The sequence below is a fragment of the Lathamus discolor genome, chromosome 2 (genome assembly GCF_037157495.1).
Source record: "Lathamus discolor isolate bLatDis1 chromosome 2, bLatDis1.hap1, whole genome shotgun sequence".
NCBI classification, from domain to species: Eukaryota; Metazoa; Chordata; class Aves; order Psittaciformes; family Psittacidae; genus Lathamus; species Lathamus discolor.
In genome coordinates this window covers 25,395,186-25,410,872 of record NC_088885.1, presented here as the reverse complement: position 1 = coordinate 25,410,872, position 15,687 = coordinate 25,395,186, and the positions used below count along the sequence as shown (strand labels likewise).

Genomic DNA, 15,687 nt, shown 5'->3' with positions numbered 1-15,687 from the left:
TACATGCAAGTTTGTAGCCACTGCCTCTCCTGACAGAAGTAAGCAAATCAGATTAATATGTCCACATAAACCACTGGTTGTAGAAACAGTCTAAACCACTGCTCTTTCTATTTCTTGACCTCTTTTGAACTCTTTTCTAAAATCACTTGGATCCAGAACAATCCTTGATACACTGGGTGGTGTGAGACTGATCTGAAATCAGACTCCATTGTCCATTGTCTCAAAGATTGGTCTGAGAAGCTGAGATGGAGATCCATCTATCTTTTGTCTCACAGACAGGTGGGAGGAGTTGAGATAAGACTCCAATGTCCATTGCCAGGGAGAAGGGTGTGAGGAGCTGAACTGGGAGTCTACCATCCATTGCCTAAGGGATGAGTGGGAAAGAACTGAGATAACACTCTTCCATCTATTACCTTGAGTATTGGTTTGAGGTATTATCCCAAGAATTGCTGCAGACACATGTGTCAAAGAGCTGGCTGCAAGACCAGAGAAACTGGTCCACCAGGAACGTGTAATACATGACATGAAGGGCAGAGGTACTCTCCCCTGTCCCAAACTCTTTACAAAAGGGGAAAAGGTAATCACCAAGAGACACATCACCAAGAGGCATATTGCCAGGGAATCATTGTCATGAGGATGACTCCACAAGGACACCTCCGTGAGGACACTCTCCACCGTGACTACTATGGACCCTGAGGGACACCCTCCATGAGACATGGCCATGAGGGCAACTGCACAAGACACATTCCATGGGGTACCTTCAAGGGGACTCCAGAAGGATGCCTCCATGAGGACACCCACAGTCAATGGACTCGTGGGGGACACTCTGTTCTGATACTACGAGACTATAAACCCTGAAGAACTTCCACCCATCAATGACAATGACAACACATCCCCGGGACACCGCTGGATCCACAGTGGTGACTATCTCTGTTTCTCTGCACCCCAAATTCTTACTTAATTTTCTACCTTTTTTCCAATCTGTCCTATCGCTATCTCCTTTATTACAATAATTTCCCTGTTTGTAATTTGCAATAAATAAACTATCCAACTACAGTACTTGACCTAGTTTGTGTCTTAATTTCACTCTTGGAATCACAGAGACAGGGTTTGGCACTGGGGGTTTTCTCCAATTGGATCATGACAATCGTGTATCAATAATAATGCACCAATCACATTATCACCATTAACAGAAACAATTCAATGACAGCCAGTGTTTCCGATTAAAGCCATTGTAAAATTTGGTAGAAACCAGCTCTATCCTATAGCAGCAGTCTAGCAAGAGCCTTCAAAAAAATCATACATGCACAGTATACACAACTGTATTGGTCTAGCCTTTCATTTCTTTGATAAACATAATTTAAGCTCTCACTTGCAAATCTTTTTAAGTATTAACTTGTCATTTGAATACAGCTGTAAGACTTTATTTCCAAGATGCTCAGACTCACTCAGTGCTTAATGGTAAACAAGCAAAGATTTTGTTATGCAGTACATCCCTTTAATGATGAAGCTAAACACGTTCCCTCAGTAGTGACAAATCGTAACAAAAGAAACCATCTTAGGATAGAAAAGTAACTTCTGAACCTGGCTATAAATAAGTAACTGTAACCTGGATACCATAGCACTAATACATGTACAGTCTAAACCTTTTTTCCCCTCCTTCAAAATAAGAGGGTGTGGAGTAGAGGAAGAGTGTATGTTGCTCAGGTTATTTGCGTTATTACAGAAAGAATCATTTTGTCTATTGCTCATTTTAATGTTATTCCTTCAGTCTGAGTCAGTAAAATCAATGCTTTTTGGTTAAAGGACTTCCGTTTTTATTTACTCTCTGAGAATCTGTGGGGAATTCAACAAAGTTTCTTGATCCTCTTCCAGAGGACCTGAGAGTGGAGGCATTTTTCTCCCTCCTTATTTAAAAATGTCAGATATTTATGATCTGATTTATCCCTCTCAAAAAAACCCACAAAAAACCCCAGCCAAACAACCACAACACCTTAAACAAATACCACAGAAATCAGAAATCATAGGTCGAAGCTACTTCAATCCCTCTGAACTTGTCTTCACTGGAGTTAAAAACCCCAACAAACAGAACAACCCTCTGTTGCTTAAGCAAATCAATCTAAGGCAACATCCACTGAAAACAAAGTAGCTTTTTGTCATTTAGGATAACATTAATGAACTCATTTGAATTAAGACCAGACCTTCATCTTAAAACCCTCTCAGGAGATGATGAGAAACTATTACGGCATGAGCTCACTACATACCAACATGGTTCATCCCATCCACATATATACACTACTGATTCAGGTGTTTTTGTTACCTGCACCTTTCAGTTCAAGAAACTGGGGCAGTGAGCTAGTTCCTGTGACTTGACACTTTCCAAGAAGAGAAATGAGTCACGGACTCCTAAGGTTGCCTAGTACAGCAAATCAACATTGATGTGTGTGAAGACTGAGAACCTAACTCTTCTACGTGGGAAATGTTTCATTCGTGGTCCAAACACCTACTGCTCCTCAGCCCCTTCAGGTGAAAAATTACCCTGCAGGCCACACCCACTTTATATTCCATTAACTAAGAAGTTCTGTATTTCAAGGACAGGAAAGATAGAAAAGTCCTTCCAAGACATATTCCCTAACTATAACAACAGTCTATGTTAATATACATGTACTCATTATTCCACTGTATTGTGTTTGATATTCTACTGCAATCCCAAACTACACCTGAATGTTTCATGTTAAACCTGATCCTTGAAATCAGTAACATCTGTATGGTATGCAGCAGTCCCCAGTTATTTTTTGCTAGCAGAATCAAGACCTTTACCTTTGATGACATCAAGCTAGAATTACAGATTTTCATGGAAGTGAAAACATACAAAGGAATTATTGGAGCCATACACGTGTGACCCTCTCTTCATGAAAGAAGTTTTCAGGGTTTGGTTTTTTGGAGGTTTTTTAACCAGTCCAAAAGCTAATGACACATCTCCTGGAATAGTCTTGGTTGAAAAGAGGCTCCAGGCTTTATTCAGGGAAGATGCAGGGAAAGGAGCTTTTATTCCAGTGGAGAATTTAATTACAATCATTATCATGTGTTACCAGCAAATCAGAATACTCCTTAGAAGAATTAGCATTTGCCATCTTCTTTTACTTCATTATTTTGTAACGGAGAAGTAAATATAGTATGTGTATTTACATACTAGGGCTTTCTGAAAATAAATCCTTGACATGCTATCAACAAAGAATAGTCTTTATGAATTATTACACAGTGTCACATATTGTTGCTACAGACGCTTCACAGCACAAGTCTTATTAAAAAGGGGGGAACAAACTACAGAAATGCATGTATGGAATACAACCCACGGAATTCTTCTGGAATTTTTTGTGCATACAGGTGTCAGTGACCTGAAACTGCTTTAGAAGTTCACATTTCGAAATACTTTGAGTTTTATTTCCTCTCACAGTGAATGGTATGAATGGTATTAATGCTATTGAGACTCTATTTTTAAGTATTTCAGGCTGCTATCAGAAGGTACTTCAGATTTGTAGGAGTGCCTCCCGCAAACCCACGTCCATCACGTCTAAGAAGAAATATTGTCTGACTAGCACTCATACAGGTCATGAAAGTAGTTGCATACCCGAACAGTGTGGACAGTTACTGTATGCAGAAAATAATGCAGTGCAGCAGGTTTTAAAACAACAAAGCAAGTGAGGTGTGTGTAAAATCCTAAATGGAAACATACCAGATTGAAGGAGAACAGAAAAATCTACATACTTTAATCCTGGAAAAATGTTTAAGCTGAAGATCTCTTTCTTCCTTCATAAAGACAAAAGAAACCCAGTACAATATGGAATGACGGTTTATTTTGTTTTGCTGCTCAGGTAGTTATAATTGCCATCTCTGCTGCTGCTGCTTTGTTGCCGGGAAGTGACAGCTGAGAAAAATTATGATGACAGAGATATGTTATGAATATACAAATAGGTGAGAACCAATTGATTCCTGCAGACAAGAGTCTAGACATTTCATTTAACAAGTGCTTCCCTCCTCCCCTTTCCTTAAATTCAGCAGCCCACCAAATGTACAGTCTTACCAAATAATACCACATACAATGTGCTTCTGGAATGCTTCTGGTAAATAATGGTGCAGACCTGAGCACACTTTAGCAGCAGCATTGATTTCACTGTCATAAAAGAGGACAGTCCAAGATTGCTGAGCCTACTGGGACACTGAATAGGCACCTTCAGACAGTCCTGCTTTGTGTGCACAGAATAAACTAAATTATTGACAATGTCATATTTGTTACCCTTCGAACAAGAAATGGTAGTGAAGAAATTCAGCGAAAGAGACAGGTACCATACAATACATAAAGAGTAACTTTCTTAGGAAGTTGCCTATTAAAGTAGTTCTAAAAGTTTTACCAGTTTTAAAATACTATCCAAGAGCTTCTGAACAATGCTGTAATACTTGCTGCATTCCTAGGAACTCAGTTTTGTTGGCACATATACCTGTTACTGCAAAAAAAACCAACTCATCAGGCAACAAAGGAAAAGGGCTTAAGCTATTTTTTAAAACAGAAAACAAAATCCTATTTTTTCTTCTGAACACAAATCAAAAGGCCAATCTACAATTTACCTGTGTATTACAAAGCCACTTACTTAACTCATACCCGAAGGACATGGTTTCACATCTGTAAATAATGTGTTCTTGTAGTGTGTTGGCATTAAACTAAACTGAAAATATTTAGCATGATAGAGAAATACAGTATCAAAACTATGGCGCATTGATGCTGTGAGCATTCTGGCAGTTGGACACGATAAAACCACACTGGGTTTTTTGCTTGCTTTCTGGGGCTTCGGTGTAAGTTTTCCCTGCCCCACACCCTAGGATAATTGATTCAATTGCTGCAGAGAAAATAAGAGGATCTCAATGACTGATGAATTTATGCTGACAATTTTCAGCCATTTCAGTTTATGCTGTGTTTCAATTGATTTTCTAATGATCCACTTCAATACAAATGTAGGCTTTTTTTTAAGCACCTTTCCAAATTAATATTAAGTATAAAATTACAAACCAAAAATGCCACAGATTATACTATGGCACATTAAAAGAGGCTGAACTATTTGAACTAAAATCAAGGACTGCTTGTTGACAGTACTCTTCATTCAGTAACTACATCAGTAATTTGAGAGTCCTACAGTCACTGGAGAGCGCAGTTATATTGTAAAGGTAAACTCGGTGTAGCCATCACAACACTAAGTACATACAGATAATGAAGAGTCCCACTCTACATGCCACAGCCCATCTCAGAGCCCACTTGTGTGTAAATTCATAAATTCCAAAAGGAATGATGAGAAGAGTGTCCCTATTAGGCCAGGACTTATTTCTGCAACAGAGCTGTTTCAGTTTTCATGTATTCACAATCACAACTATGTTTCCTGGATGTCATCTTTCCTGAGTAATGTAGCTGTTTTTATGACATCACACTAACTACAAAGATCAGAAAGAAAGAGTATACAAATAAAACTACCCCAAGAAGGACTGATATAAAGACACAGAGCAAACAATGCAGGAGGTTTACAGCATCACCACCCATTCCATGTCTGAGTCGTAAATTGTTGGCACCACTAACAATGATTAGTGCCAATCAACTTGCTCTAGCATAAAAAAAGTAAGTATCTATCAAGTTAAGTGGATACTCATTCTTGAGGACATTGTAAAACTTGGTTGACAACAAGCAACAATTTTGATGTTGTATACTTACAGCTTCTGAAAACATGTGACTTGAATTTACAACACATTTTGATTAAATACACTAGCATGATTAAAGGGGCTTAAAAATGAGATGTGACAGAGCTCAAGGATACCACACTAGTATGGTTGTGCCTTTTCCACAGCAGCACATGAAGCATCTCATAATGACGCACTACTGATCAGAATATTCAGCTGCTGGTGACTTGGAAGAAAAGTGAAATAATTTCTGGGAAAAACCTGTGGCGCGTAAGCAGTGATAAATTCTGAAGAAACCAAGGTGCTGATGCAAAGGTACTAGATCTCTTTGCTGACTCCATACAACCAAGAAATAAACTTTCCAAAGCAACCAAGTGAAATGCTGTACCTACAATTGGTCACAAAGATGACATAAAGAATGGGGGAATCACTGTCCTCAGAAGCTACTCAAAAGAAGTAACTTAAAAGCAGAAGTAACTCAACAAAAAAAGAGATCTGGGTACTGAGTAATAATTATTTGAATATTATTCCTTGGACAGGATGGCAATATTGTACTTGACCTGGTAAAGGAATCTAGAGAAGATAGGAAATGAAATTACTTTGCATCTGGTATTGATTAGACTAGTAGCAGAAAAACATAGGAAATCTAGTGTTTGCCACTCCGAGAACAGTGCTAAAAAATGAGAAAAGCTCAAACATGAATGATTAAAGAATCACAGTGGCAGGGTAAAGGACCCTTTATTTACCAAGAAGGAAGTAAGTGCAATTTGATTAAAGTATGCAAACGAGATATCAAGGGAACAGATGAGACAGTGGCACAGGTTGCCCAGAGAAGCTGCGGCTGCCCCATCTCTGGCAGTGTTCAAGGCCACGCTGGACAGGGCTTTGAGCAACCTGGTCTAGTGGAAAGTGCCCCTGCCTATGGCAGGGGGCTGATGCATTTTAAGGTCCCTTCCAACCCAAACCATTTTGCGATTTTATGATAAGAGGAATGAATGACAAGAAACTGAAGATAATCAAGAGAAAGGTGATTTTTCTTAAATGGCAAGGATGATTTATGTTTGAAACACAGTACCAAAGGTCAAAATTTTTGCAATTTGTATACAAGAATGCATAATTTTCAGCAATCATTTGTTTTAAAAAATTATACTATAAGCTTCATTTTTTAAAAAGCCAAAACTGAAAACATATAATGGAAGTCATGCCAGTAGTAGGACAACTTGAGTGATTTTCTAGGTTAAAGCCTGGCATCTTTAGAAATGCTTGATAAAAATAAACTACAGGTACCTCAACAGTAATTTCCTATATGCATGAAGCATTCTCTGCAAAATACCCACTTTCACGGTACATCTACACCCTCAGGCATAGTACTTTCACAAGTGCAAATGTCATTCAGCAACCTTGTAGCTTATAAAAGAAACCTGATGTCATGGAAGATGTTTTTATTATCGCTAGTCTTACAGTCTACCCAGTTTATACTGTGATAACCAGTTCAAACCATTAAGTTTTAGACTGCTTTATAAATACTACTTGTAAAATATGTTCTGGATAAGCTGGACATAAGGCAAAGGCTCATTTTAATCCAACACGAGTAACTTGAAAAGTAACATCTTTTATAGCAGAACTTGAATTAACATCTTGAAAAACACACAGTGAAGTGTTCATCTATGTATCCCATACTCACCAAACTTCTGTTTAGCTCTGTTTAGTCAGATTTAAGAGATTCTGTTACGCACAAAATTGAGTCCCAAAAGACTAAACCGATTAGAGCACTAATCAGTCAACTGCCTTTCCAGTCATCTCATTTTACTTCTAACTTACTTGAAATCTACTGTAACTCCATTAGACCAACGTACCAAATACTGCATACTCATTCACTACATACACTCTACAAACAGCAGCAACAGAAAATTAAAACTTCAAAGCTCCGTAATTCTTTTTTCAGGCAAGCATTTTCTATTATAGTGGAAAAATCTTTGTAATTTTACAGTAGTAGCAAAGGAACTTTCCTTCATTTTATGAGTGGAAAGCGTCTCAACAGATCACCATGTTGGTACTAACTAAAGAATTACCAAATATATAAAGCTTACGCCTCTTTACATATAATTATTATTACAAAATAACAATAAAGCCCCCTTAGAAACCAGGCTGCTTACAAAAGCCACACAAATCATCTAATTAACACTGAAATAAATTGTCTTTTCTCTGACATGGGAAGCAGTAAGAACAGACTGAAAACAATGACAGCAGAAAGGAACCACTGGGAGAGTAGCAGAATGAACAAACAAGACAAGAATTCAGAGGCTCTCCTAGTAAATCACTCCAAAGCAAGTTTAGTAGTTCGCTTACATTTTACAATCAGTTTTCCAATAACATACAGGAGCTAGCAATCCTGTTGTCACAAACAAAGTCTAATAATGCAGAATTCTGTTTGCTGTTTAAAGAAGAAAAACAGCTAACCCTGTGATGCACCAATTTGGGAAAAGCCAGTTCTTCATGAGGCATATTTTCAGCCAAATCTCAAGAATGTTTTAGCACCAACAGCAACACTTCAGTGATGTATTTTGAAATACACAGCTGTTGAGTAACAGAAGTGGTGGGATTTATTGTCCAGTTTAGCTTCTGCTTATCATTACCTAAAAGGAACGAAGCTTCTCAATGTGTTTGAAAATAAGAACTTCAAAGAAAGGACAACAAATCTCCAGAGAGCACTCAGACAGAAGATAAAACACTTCGTATGATGAACTGTGAACCTGAGCATAGGTAGCCACCTTGTACTGCAGGGATGAATACCATGAAATATAACAAAGGAAGACAAATTTATGAAATCATTCAAGAAGTCAATTTCCTGCAGATATCATACAGCCCTTGTAAAATACAGTTTCCTTGGAGGGCTTAGAAAATAGACTAAATTCAAATTCCAGCTGTTCATATAACATTAACATACATTTTTTAAAAAGTAAAATCAAGGATTGCTTATGTGGGGTTTAGGGGGGCTCACAGAAGAAAACAATTATCATATCATATAGCTTAATGAAGTTAATAGGCTGTTATATAATAAATATTTAGGTGTACCCTAACATTATTTTAACAAGTAAAGGGATCTGATGTATCACAATATTCTTCTGAATTTCTGTTAATATGCAATAAAGGATGTTTTCGAGGAGGAAGAAAATGGGAGAGGATAAGCACCTGGAATGCTTTAAAAGACATGAGATTAATGTAACATTCTTTGCCCTGTCAGTTCCCAAATGAAGGGTGTCGTGGTCTAAACCCAACCACAAAAGCTCGTTCACTCACTCCTCCCTCTTCTTGCCCTCCCCCTGCTCCTGGAGGGACAGAGAGGAGAATCGAAAAGAATGCAACTCCCACGGGTTGAGATAAGAACAGTTTAGTAACTAAGGTATAACACAAATCACTGCTGCTACCACCAATAATAATAAAGGAAATAACAAGAGGAAAGAACACCTCAACACCAGCCGACCAGTAAGTCGCCCCACTCCCCCCAGCCGAGCACTGACCAATACCTCGTCCAACCCTGCCATCCCCCAGCCCTTCCGGGTAAACTCCAGTTACATCCTGGGCATGACGTGCTGTGGTATGGAATACCTCTTTGGTCAGTTTGGGTCAGGTGTCCTGTCTCTGTTTCCTCCTGGCTTCCCCTCCTCCCTGGCAGAGCATGAGGCTCAGAAAGTCCTTGGCCAGACCAAGCATTTGAGCAGCAACTGAAAACATCGGCGTTATCAGCTCTCTTCCCAGGCCGAAAAATCAAAATGCAGCACTGCACCAGCTACTAAGAAGGAGAAAAATGACTGCTACTGCTGAACCCAGGACAGAGGAAAGTGATACTCTCCCATTCTAGAATTAACTGGCAAGCAGGTCAAGCTAGCTGCTTGACAGACCTAAGACGCAAAATCGCGGAAATGTATCAGTTAGAAGAAAAGGATGCTAACATCTCCCTACTCTGGAATGAGAGCATCTCATGAGGCATACATCAGTGTGTTTCAATATGCAATCAGAGAGGAAAAAAGGAAAGTGAAAAGCCTGGAAACCCTACCAAGAATTCAGGTGGTATTGCATGCAGCTGTAACTGGTGAAGGTGTTTTATTTTTAACTTCAGAAATGTGACTTTGTTTTCACAGATGAATTGAAGATCCTGACAGCAATCAAGAATAGGAAATACAACATCTGTGAATGACAATTACAATTTGCAAAGGCTGGTTCCATGAAAAGCTTATTCTGTAGATAGAAACTTTCTGTGAAAGATTTAGAATTTGCATAAAGCCATTAGGGTCCCCCCCTAAAATGTCTCTGGGAAACTGAGCTATCTTTTCCTTTCAGAAGTGGGTGATAACTTTGAGTCATCCGTTCTGTTCTATATTAACAGTGGCATTACACAACTGCAAAAGGCTTGCCATGTTGTCCTGGTTTCAGCTGGGATAGAGTTAATTTTCTTCCTAGTAGCTGGTACAGTGTTGTGTTTTGGTTTTAATCTTGAGACTACTGTTGCTAACACAACGATGGTTTAGTTGTTGCTGAGTAGTTGCTGAGTAGTGCTTACTCTGATCAAGGTCTTTTTCAGTAGTGACCAGGTGCAGAAGAAGCTGGGAGAGAGCACTGGCCAGGACAGCTGATCCGAACTAGCCAAAGGGGTATTTCATGCCACAGTACATCATGCCCACTATATAAACTGGGGAGAGTTGTCCCAGACGGGCCAGTCACTGCACAGGGACGGGTTGGGATCAGTCAGCAGATGGTGAGCAGTTGTATTGTGCACCACTTGAGTTTCCTGAATTACATTACTCCTCCTGTCTTCCCCCCCCACCCCACCCCTTATTACAATTACTGTATTTTACTTTGGGGTTGAACTATGACACATGTTTAATTTGAGAACAGAAAAGAGAACAACAACCTTCATGGGAGTAAAATAATAAGTAAAAGCATAGCTTTAGCCTTTCTTTTCCATTCTTCTTGGTTTTGTGGAAGGAGGATCATTCAAACAGTATCCCTATGAGGTAAGTAAAGATAATTGCCCAATAAGAAAATTGGGCCACAGAAGTAAGTCTCTCACCCTGGCCACTCTGGAGTGCTCCACTTTCAAGTTCATACCATTCTGTGCTATTCCTCATCTATGTTTCTCTCAGAACTCAAGAACAGGTTTATGGAAGAAATCAGTCACAGACACAACAACGTCAAAGGAGACATGCACAGAATTATTTAACATCTGAAACTGTTCAATCCTTTGGAGACACTTATTGCAAATTTCCAGAGGTTGACCCATGTAATCAATTATGCAGTATTGAAACAGACTAGTAGCATTCCTTTTCCATCTGGATTAAAACTCAGTCTCACTTTCTTACACAGCTATAAAAACTTGTGAAAGATCTGCTCAGCTTTTTCTTGCAAGTATTTTCCACATCCTTGACCAATTTTAGGTTGTTTCATTAATGTTCCATAAAATGTAACTACTGGCAATGCAGGAGATCAATCTAAGACATGCATAAATTACTTGTTACATAGCCCCAACAGTTTACACTGGACTATCGGGATGAGCAGTGCAATGTAAAGTTGCACTGAAGTCACAGAATATAAGTGTCTTCGGTATTTTCTGCAATATTTCCTTCCAAGAAACCATCAACCTGCAGATCCAGATGTGGAACTGCACTTATTTTGATAAACAAGATTTTTTTATTAATTGCTTTCTCTTGGCCAATTTAAACGCTGCTTGCACTCCAGTGCAACTTTGATTTCTATCGGCCATATAAAGCTCTCAGTCTGGATACAGATTTTCTAGTAACTATTTATCCTCTCTCCTAAGCCATGAACTTACGGTATCTAAAGGGAACCTAGGACCTTGCATACACATTATGCTTACTCTGTTTAACAGTCAGACATAAAACAGGGAGGTTACTGCCTCTACCAACATCAATTCCAAATAAAATTTGAGACCTCCTGCAGCAACACCTTTTTTACAGCAACCCCTACAACTAACATCCTCTCTTAGATTTTGTTAGCTACCAAAGTATAGCGAAAAAAAAGCAAGGGCATTTAATTTAGCTGCTCAACTATACTTTGAATGTCACATAGCACTGCAGAGTTGTCCAGAAATAAAAATACAGGTCTCAAAATTCTCACCTTTGTATGTTTAATCAAACTATTTTTCTGTCAAAGGACTTGATTTTCTAATAGGCAATCCATACATTTGTCCACACTCCCCCATTCCTTCTTTAAAACTTACCAAAAAAACAGTAGTTGAACTTCCCTGGAATAACTTCCTTAAATTCACAGCTAACAATAAATAGTAACAAAAACGGATGCATGACACAGCTGAGTACAGCAAACACATAGCCTAGATTTACATATATTCCTGTTCCAAACTTCTAACCTATTATCTATCTTTAAACATCCTTCTTAACACAAACTTTTCTGCGATACAGGTATGAACTCACCAAGAGGAGCAATGGGCAGAAATGTTGAATATATGCAATTCTGGCTGCAGTGCTAGGTGATGCAGTGATTACCACCTCTCAGGCTCAAGCCATAGGCCATAGGCAGAACCTTCCAACACCACACACGAAAGAGGCTATCTACACGTGTTCGCTAAGTGCACTCATTTTAATCCTCAGCATCTGAGACACTTAGAATGTGAAAAACTGTTTATAGTTCCTTTATCAAATGCTAAGATTTTAAACCACAGCAAATGTATTTGTGTATGTGACAAAGATGCTTGGATCTTTAACAAAGACTGACAGGTTCAGTGCTGGTCTGCTTTTGAAAGCAAAGCACAATCCATTTAGAAAAAAAAATATCCATGAAGTTCTTGTCGCCTTCATTAGTCACTTTTTCCTAGTGAAATAAGATCCGTCTGTAAATTATGAGTATGGAAAAGAGGTAATATTAGAGTGGCAAAATGCACTTAATTCTATTGACTTCTAATTAAAATCAACTCAATTTCTATTAAGCTCCGAAGCAGCCCTTTGACTGTCTCATCAGAAGTTTAAATTGTCCTCCTCCTATCGTCAGCCAGGAGAGATGATAGTTTTAAAAACAGAAAGAAGATAATCTCCTTATACAGGATGAAGCAATCATACTTAGCTGTAAAATAACCATGCAGCTTTTAATATGGCATAGATTAGCTCTTATGCCAAATTACTTTCTATTTTAATAAGCACTGAGGCATATTTCTATAAGAATGTTAAATCAATTGACCTCATTCTAAAGATACACATCTTGCAATAAGCTATTTTCTTGATTTTTCTTGAACAAAAGCATAGATAGTTAAAGCAAAAGACAAAATCTGCAAAGACAAAACTCATGTGAAGTCCAACAAGAGATCATCCCAGCACACAGAATGAAGTTTAAAGTGCATTTGTAATTATTGAAACTCAAGTTTTAGTGCTGTTTTAGTAAAATAAGTTTAACTAAAAAAATCCACATCTATCAATCCAGCAATTTCATAGTAGTTGCAACGGTTGAAATATATCTCAAAGGTAAAAAAGTTCCAGGCTGACAGTGCAGGCTGTGTTATGCAAGAAGCATATAAACACTTCCACAAATGAAAATAAAACAAATGTCTTCGATTTCATTCAACTTTTTGCCTGGCTACTCCCTTTTTCAAAACAAAACCCCAAATACTGCATGTCAGGACATGGAACACCAAGTAGACAAGGAAATTAAAATGTTATTTTCGCATTTAAAAAAGAAAGAAACAATGAAAAATTAAACTCAAAGTTTCTTATTTCTGAAAACTACTTATTTCACATAGTTATATGAAATCCATAGCTTAGAGAGTGAGCAATTTTAAGAGACTGTCCCCTGCATTGCTCACAAGACACTGACACTAAACAATTCATTTGGTTCTCTGTTACTCCAAGTATTACACAAGTGTCTCCACCCAACATCCTGTGCCTGTTTACTTGAGCAACAGATACGTAATTTAGATCTTAATTTTTAGCTTCCGAAGAAAAAAGGCAATACAGTTCTGAAGCAAAAATCATTCACTGAAAACTCATGCATGTAACAACAGCATGAGCTTTCAAAGATGTACAGAAGTACTCTGAATGTGGAAAGTGTGCACAACAGTAGCATACTGCCCCAAAAAAGTCATTAATGTACTGTAAAGCAGTAAGTTATGCCACCTTGTTCCTTCTTTCTATTCATTACAGACAGCATAAGTTACCACTCCAAAAGCTATTTCTCCAGTATTTTTCACTGAACACTCTGCCCTATATCATTAGGCACGATACGGCAATAGCCAGCACTACTGTTGCAGAGCCCTGATAACTACCAGATCCTTTATTGTAGCACTGCTGCATAGAACAAGTGTTAACCATAAAGCAGTGTTATAACTAATAACTAAGTGCGTTGTTATAACTAAGAAAGCAGTTGTCGTGATTTAAACAAAAGTCATCCATAAACCACACAGTCACTCTCTCACTCCTCCCTTCTTGCCCTCCCCCTACTCCTGGAGGGACAGAGAGGAGAATCGAAAAGAATGCAACTCCCACGGGTTGAGATAAGAACAGTTTAGTAACTAAGGTATAACACAAATCACTGCTGCTACCACCAATAATAATAATGATAAAGGAAATAACAAGGGAAGAGAATACAACACCTCAACACCAGCCAACCAATAACTCATCCCACTCCCCCCAGCCAAGCACTGACCGATCCCTCGTCCAACCCTGCAGTCCCTAGCCCTTCTGGGTAACTCTCAGTTACATCCTGGGCATGACGTGCTGTGGTATGGAATACCTCTTTGGCTAGTTTGGGTCAAGTTTCCTGCCTCTGCTTCCTCCCGGCTTCCCCTCCTCCCTGGCAGAGCATGAGGCTCACAAAGACCTTGGTCAGACTAAAACATTTGAGTTATCAGCTCTGTTCCCAGGCCTAAAGTCAAAATACGGCGTTGCACCAGCTACTAAGAAGGAGAAAAATAACTGCTACTGCTGAACCCAGGGCAGTATCCACCCCTTATTCCATACCATTCACGTCATGCTCAGATCCCACATTTTCAGTATACTGTCACTCTTATCTCAGTGCACTCTTAGTGCATGGACCAGTCCCTGTAAAGCTGCTGAGTCCATTCGGTCCATGATATCAGGCTCCATCTCTTGTTAACAGTCTCTCAGAGCAGGAGAGGCTGTGTGCAGCGTTCACACTCGTGAATAACCTGGGCAATAGTGTCCATTGATAAGACCACCCCTCAATCATGAGTCCATCTCTATGTTGCATCTCTGCCCTGATGGCCTGAAGTGTCATGGGCCCACCAGGCTCAAAATAATTCACTGTCCCCTTCAGCAGTCTCTGCAGCTTGTTGCTGGGGACTCCATACAGCTGCCTTCCATCTCCGATGCTTCCGAAGCACTGGAGGGGCCCAGGGGACTAGATACTTGCTCATACTGTTCCACACACCTGCCACTCATGACTGTCCAGCCTTGGGGAAAATCTCCTGGTCCTCCCATATAGTCGTTTAACTCCAGACAAGGCCCAAACCTGACTCTGCTTAACTCTTGAAATCAGACAAAATGGTCGTGGGCAAAACACTCTGTACGCGTGCCAACATTGTGGTCCCCATCAAAATCAGCAAACAGGTCTCAACAGTATTAAAAGGCCATTCAAGAACTTCAAAACTCTCAAATGATGCTGTAAACGGTCTGAGAGGGGGGCTGGGAGGGTAAAAAAATGTCTCCTTCACAGGTTGACCACCCAAGAAGGAGAAAAAAGATGTGTAATTGCTAAGCACCTTTATTATATACCTCCCAAAGTATAAAGGTGGTGACCACACTGGGAACATAAGCCCGATCACTTTCATGATCAATGATTCTATTGTATTACAAGTCATTACCATAAAGTACAATGAGACAAGAACCTTAGCCCAAGCCCCACAGTTGAAAAACACCAATACAGCAAATACCGGCTCTACGTTAATGTACAGCATTCTGAAACTGTGAGATCAAGAGAAACAAC

General features: G+C 39.2%; 1 protein-coding gene across 4 annotated transcripts in view; it reads right to left on the bottom strand.

The window, feature by feature from the left end:
* ANO10 (anoctamin 10) overlaps window positions 1-15,687 on the bottom strand; it is a 129,936-nt gene that overhangs the window by 66,442 nt on the left and 47,807 nt on the right. Inside the window, exon 12 of one of the 4 annotated variants that reach the window (XM_065666188.1) lies at window positions 3,645-3,928. The exons of the other annotated variants lie outside the window; for them this stretch is intronic. Coding sequence (XP_065522260.1) covers window positions 3,872-3,928 — 57 coding nt within the window. The 3' untranslated portion in view covers window positions 3,645-3,871. Of the gene's footprint in view, window positions 1-3,644; window positions 3,929-15,687 lie in introns of those variants that run through there. 4 annotated transcript variants of the gene reach the window in all.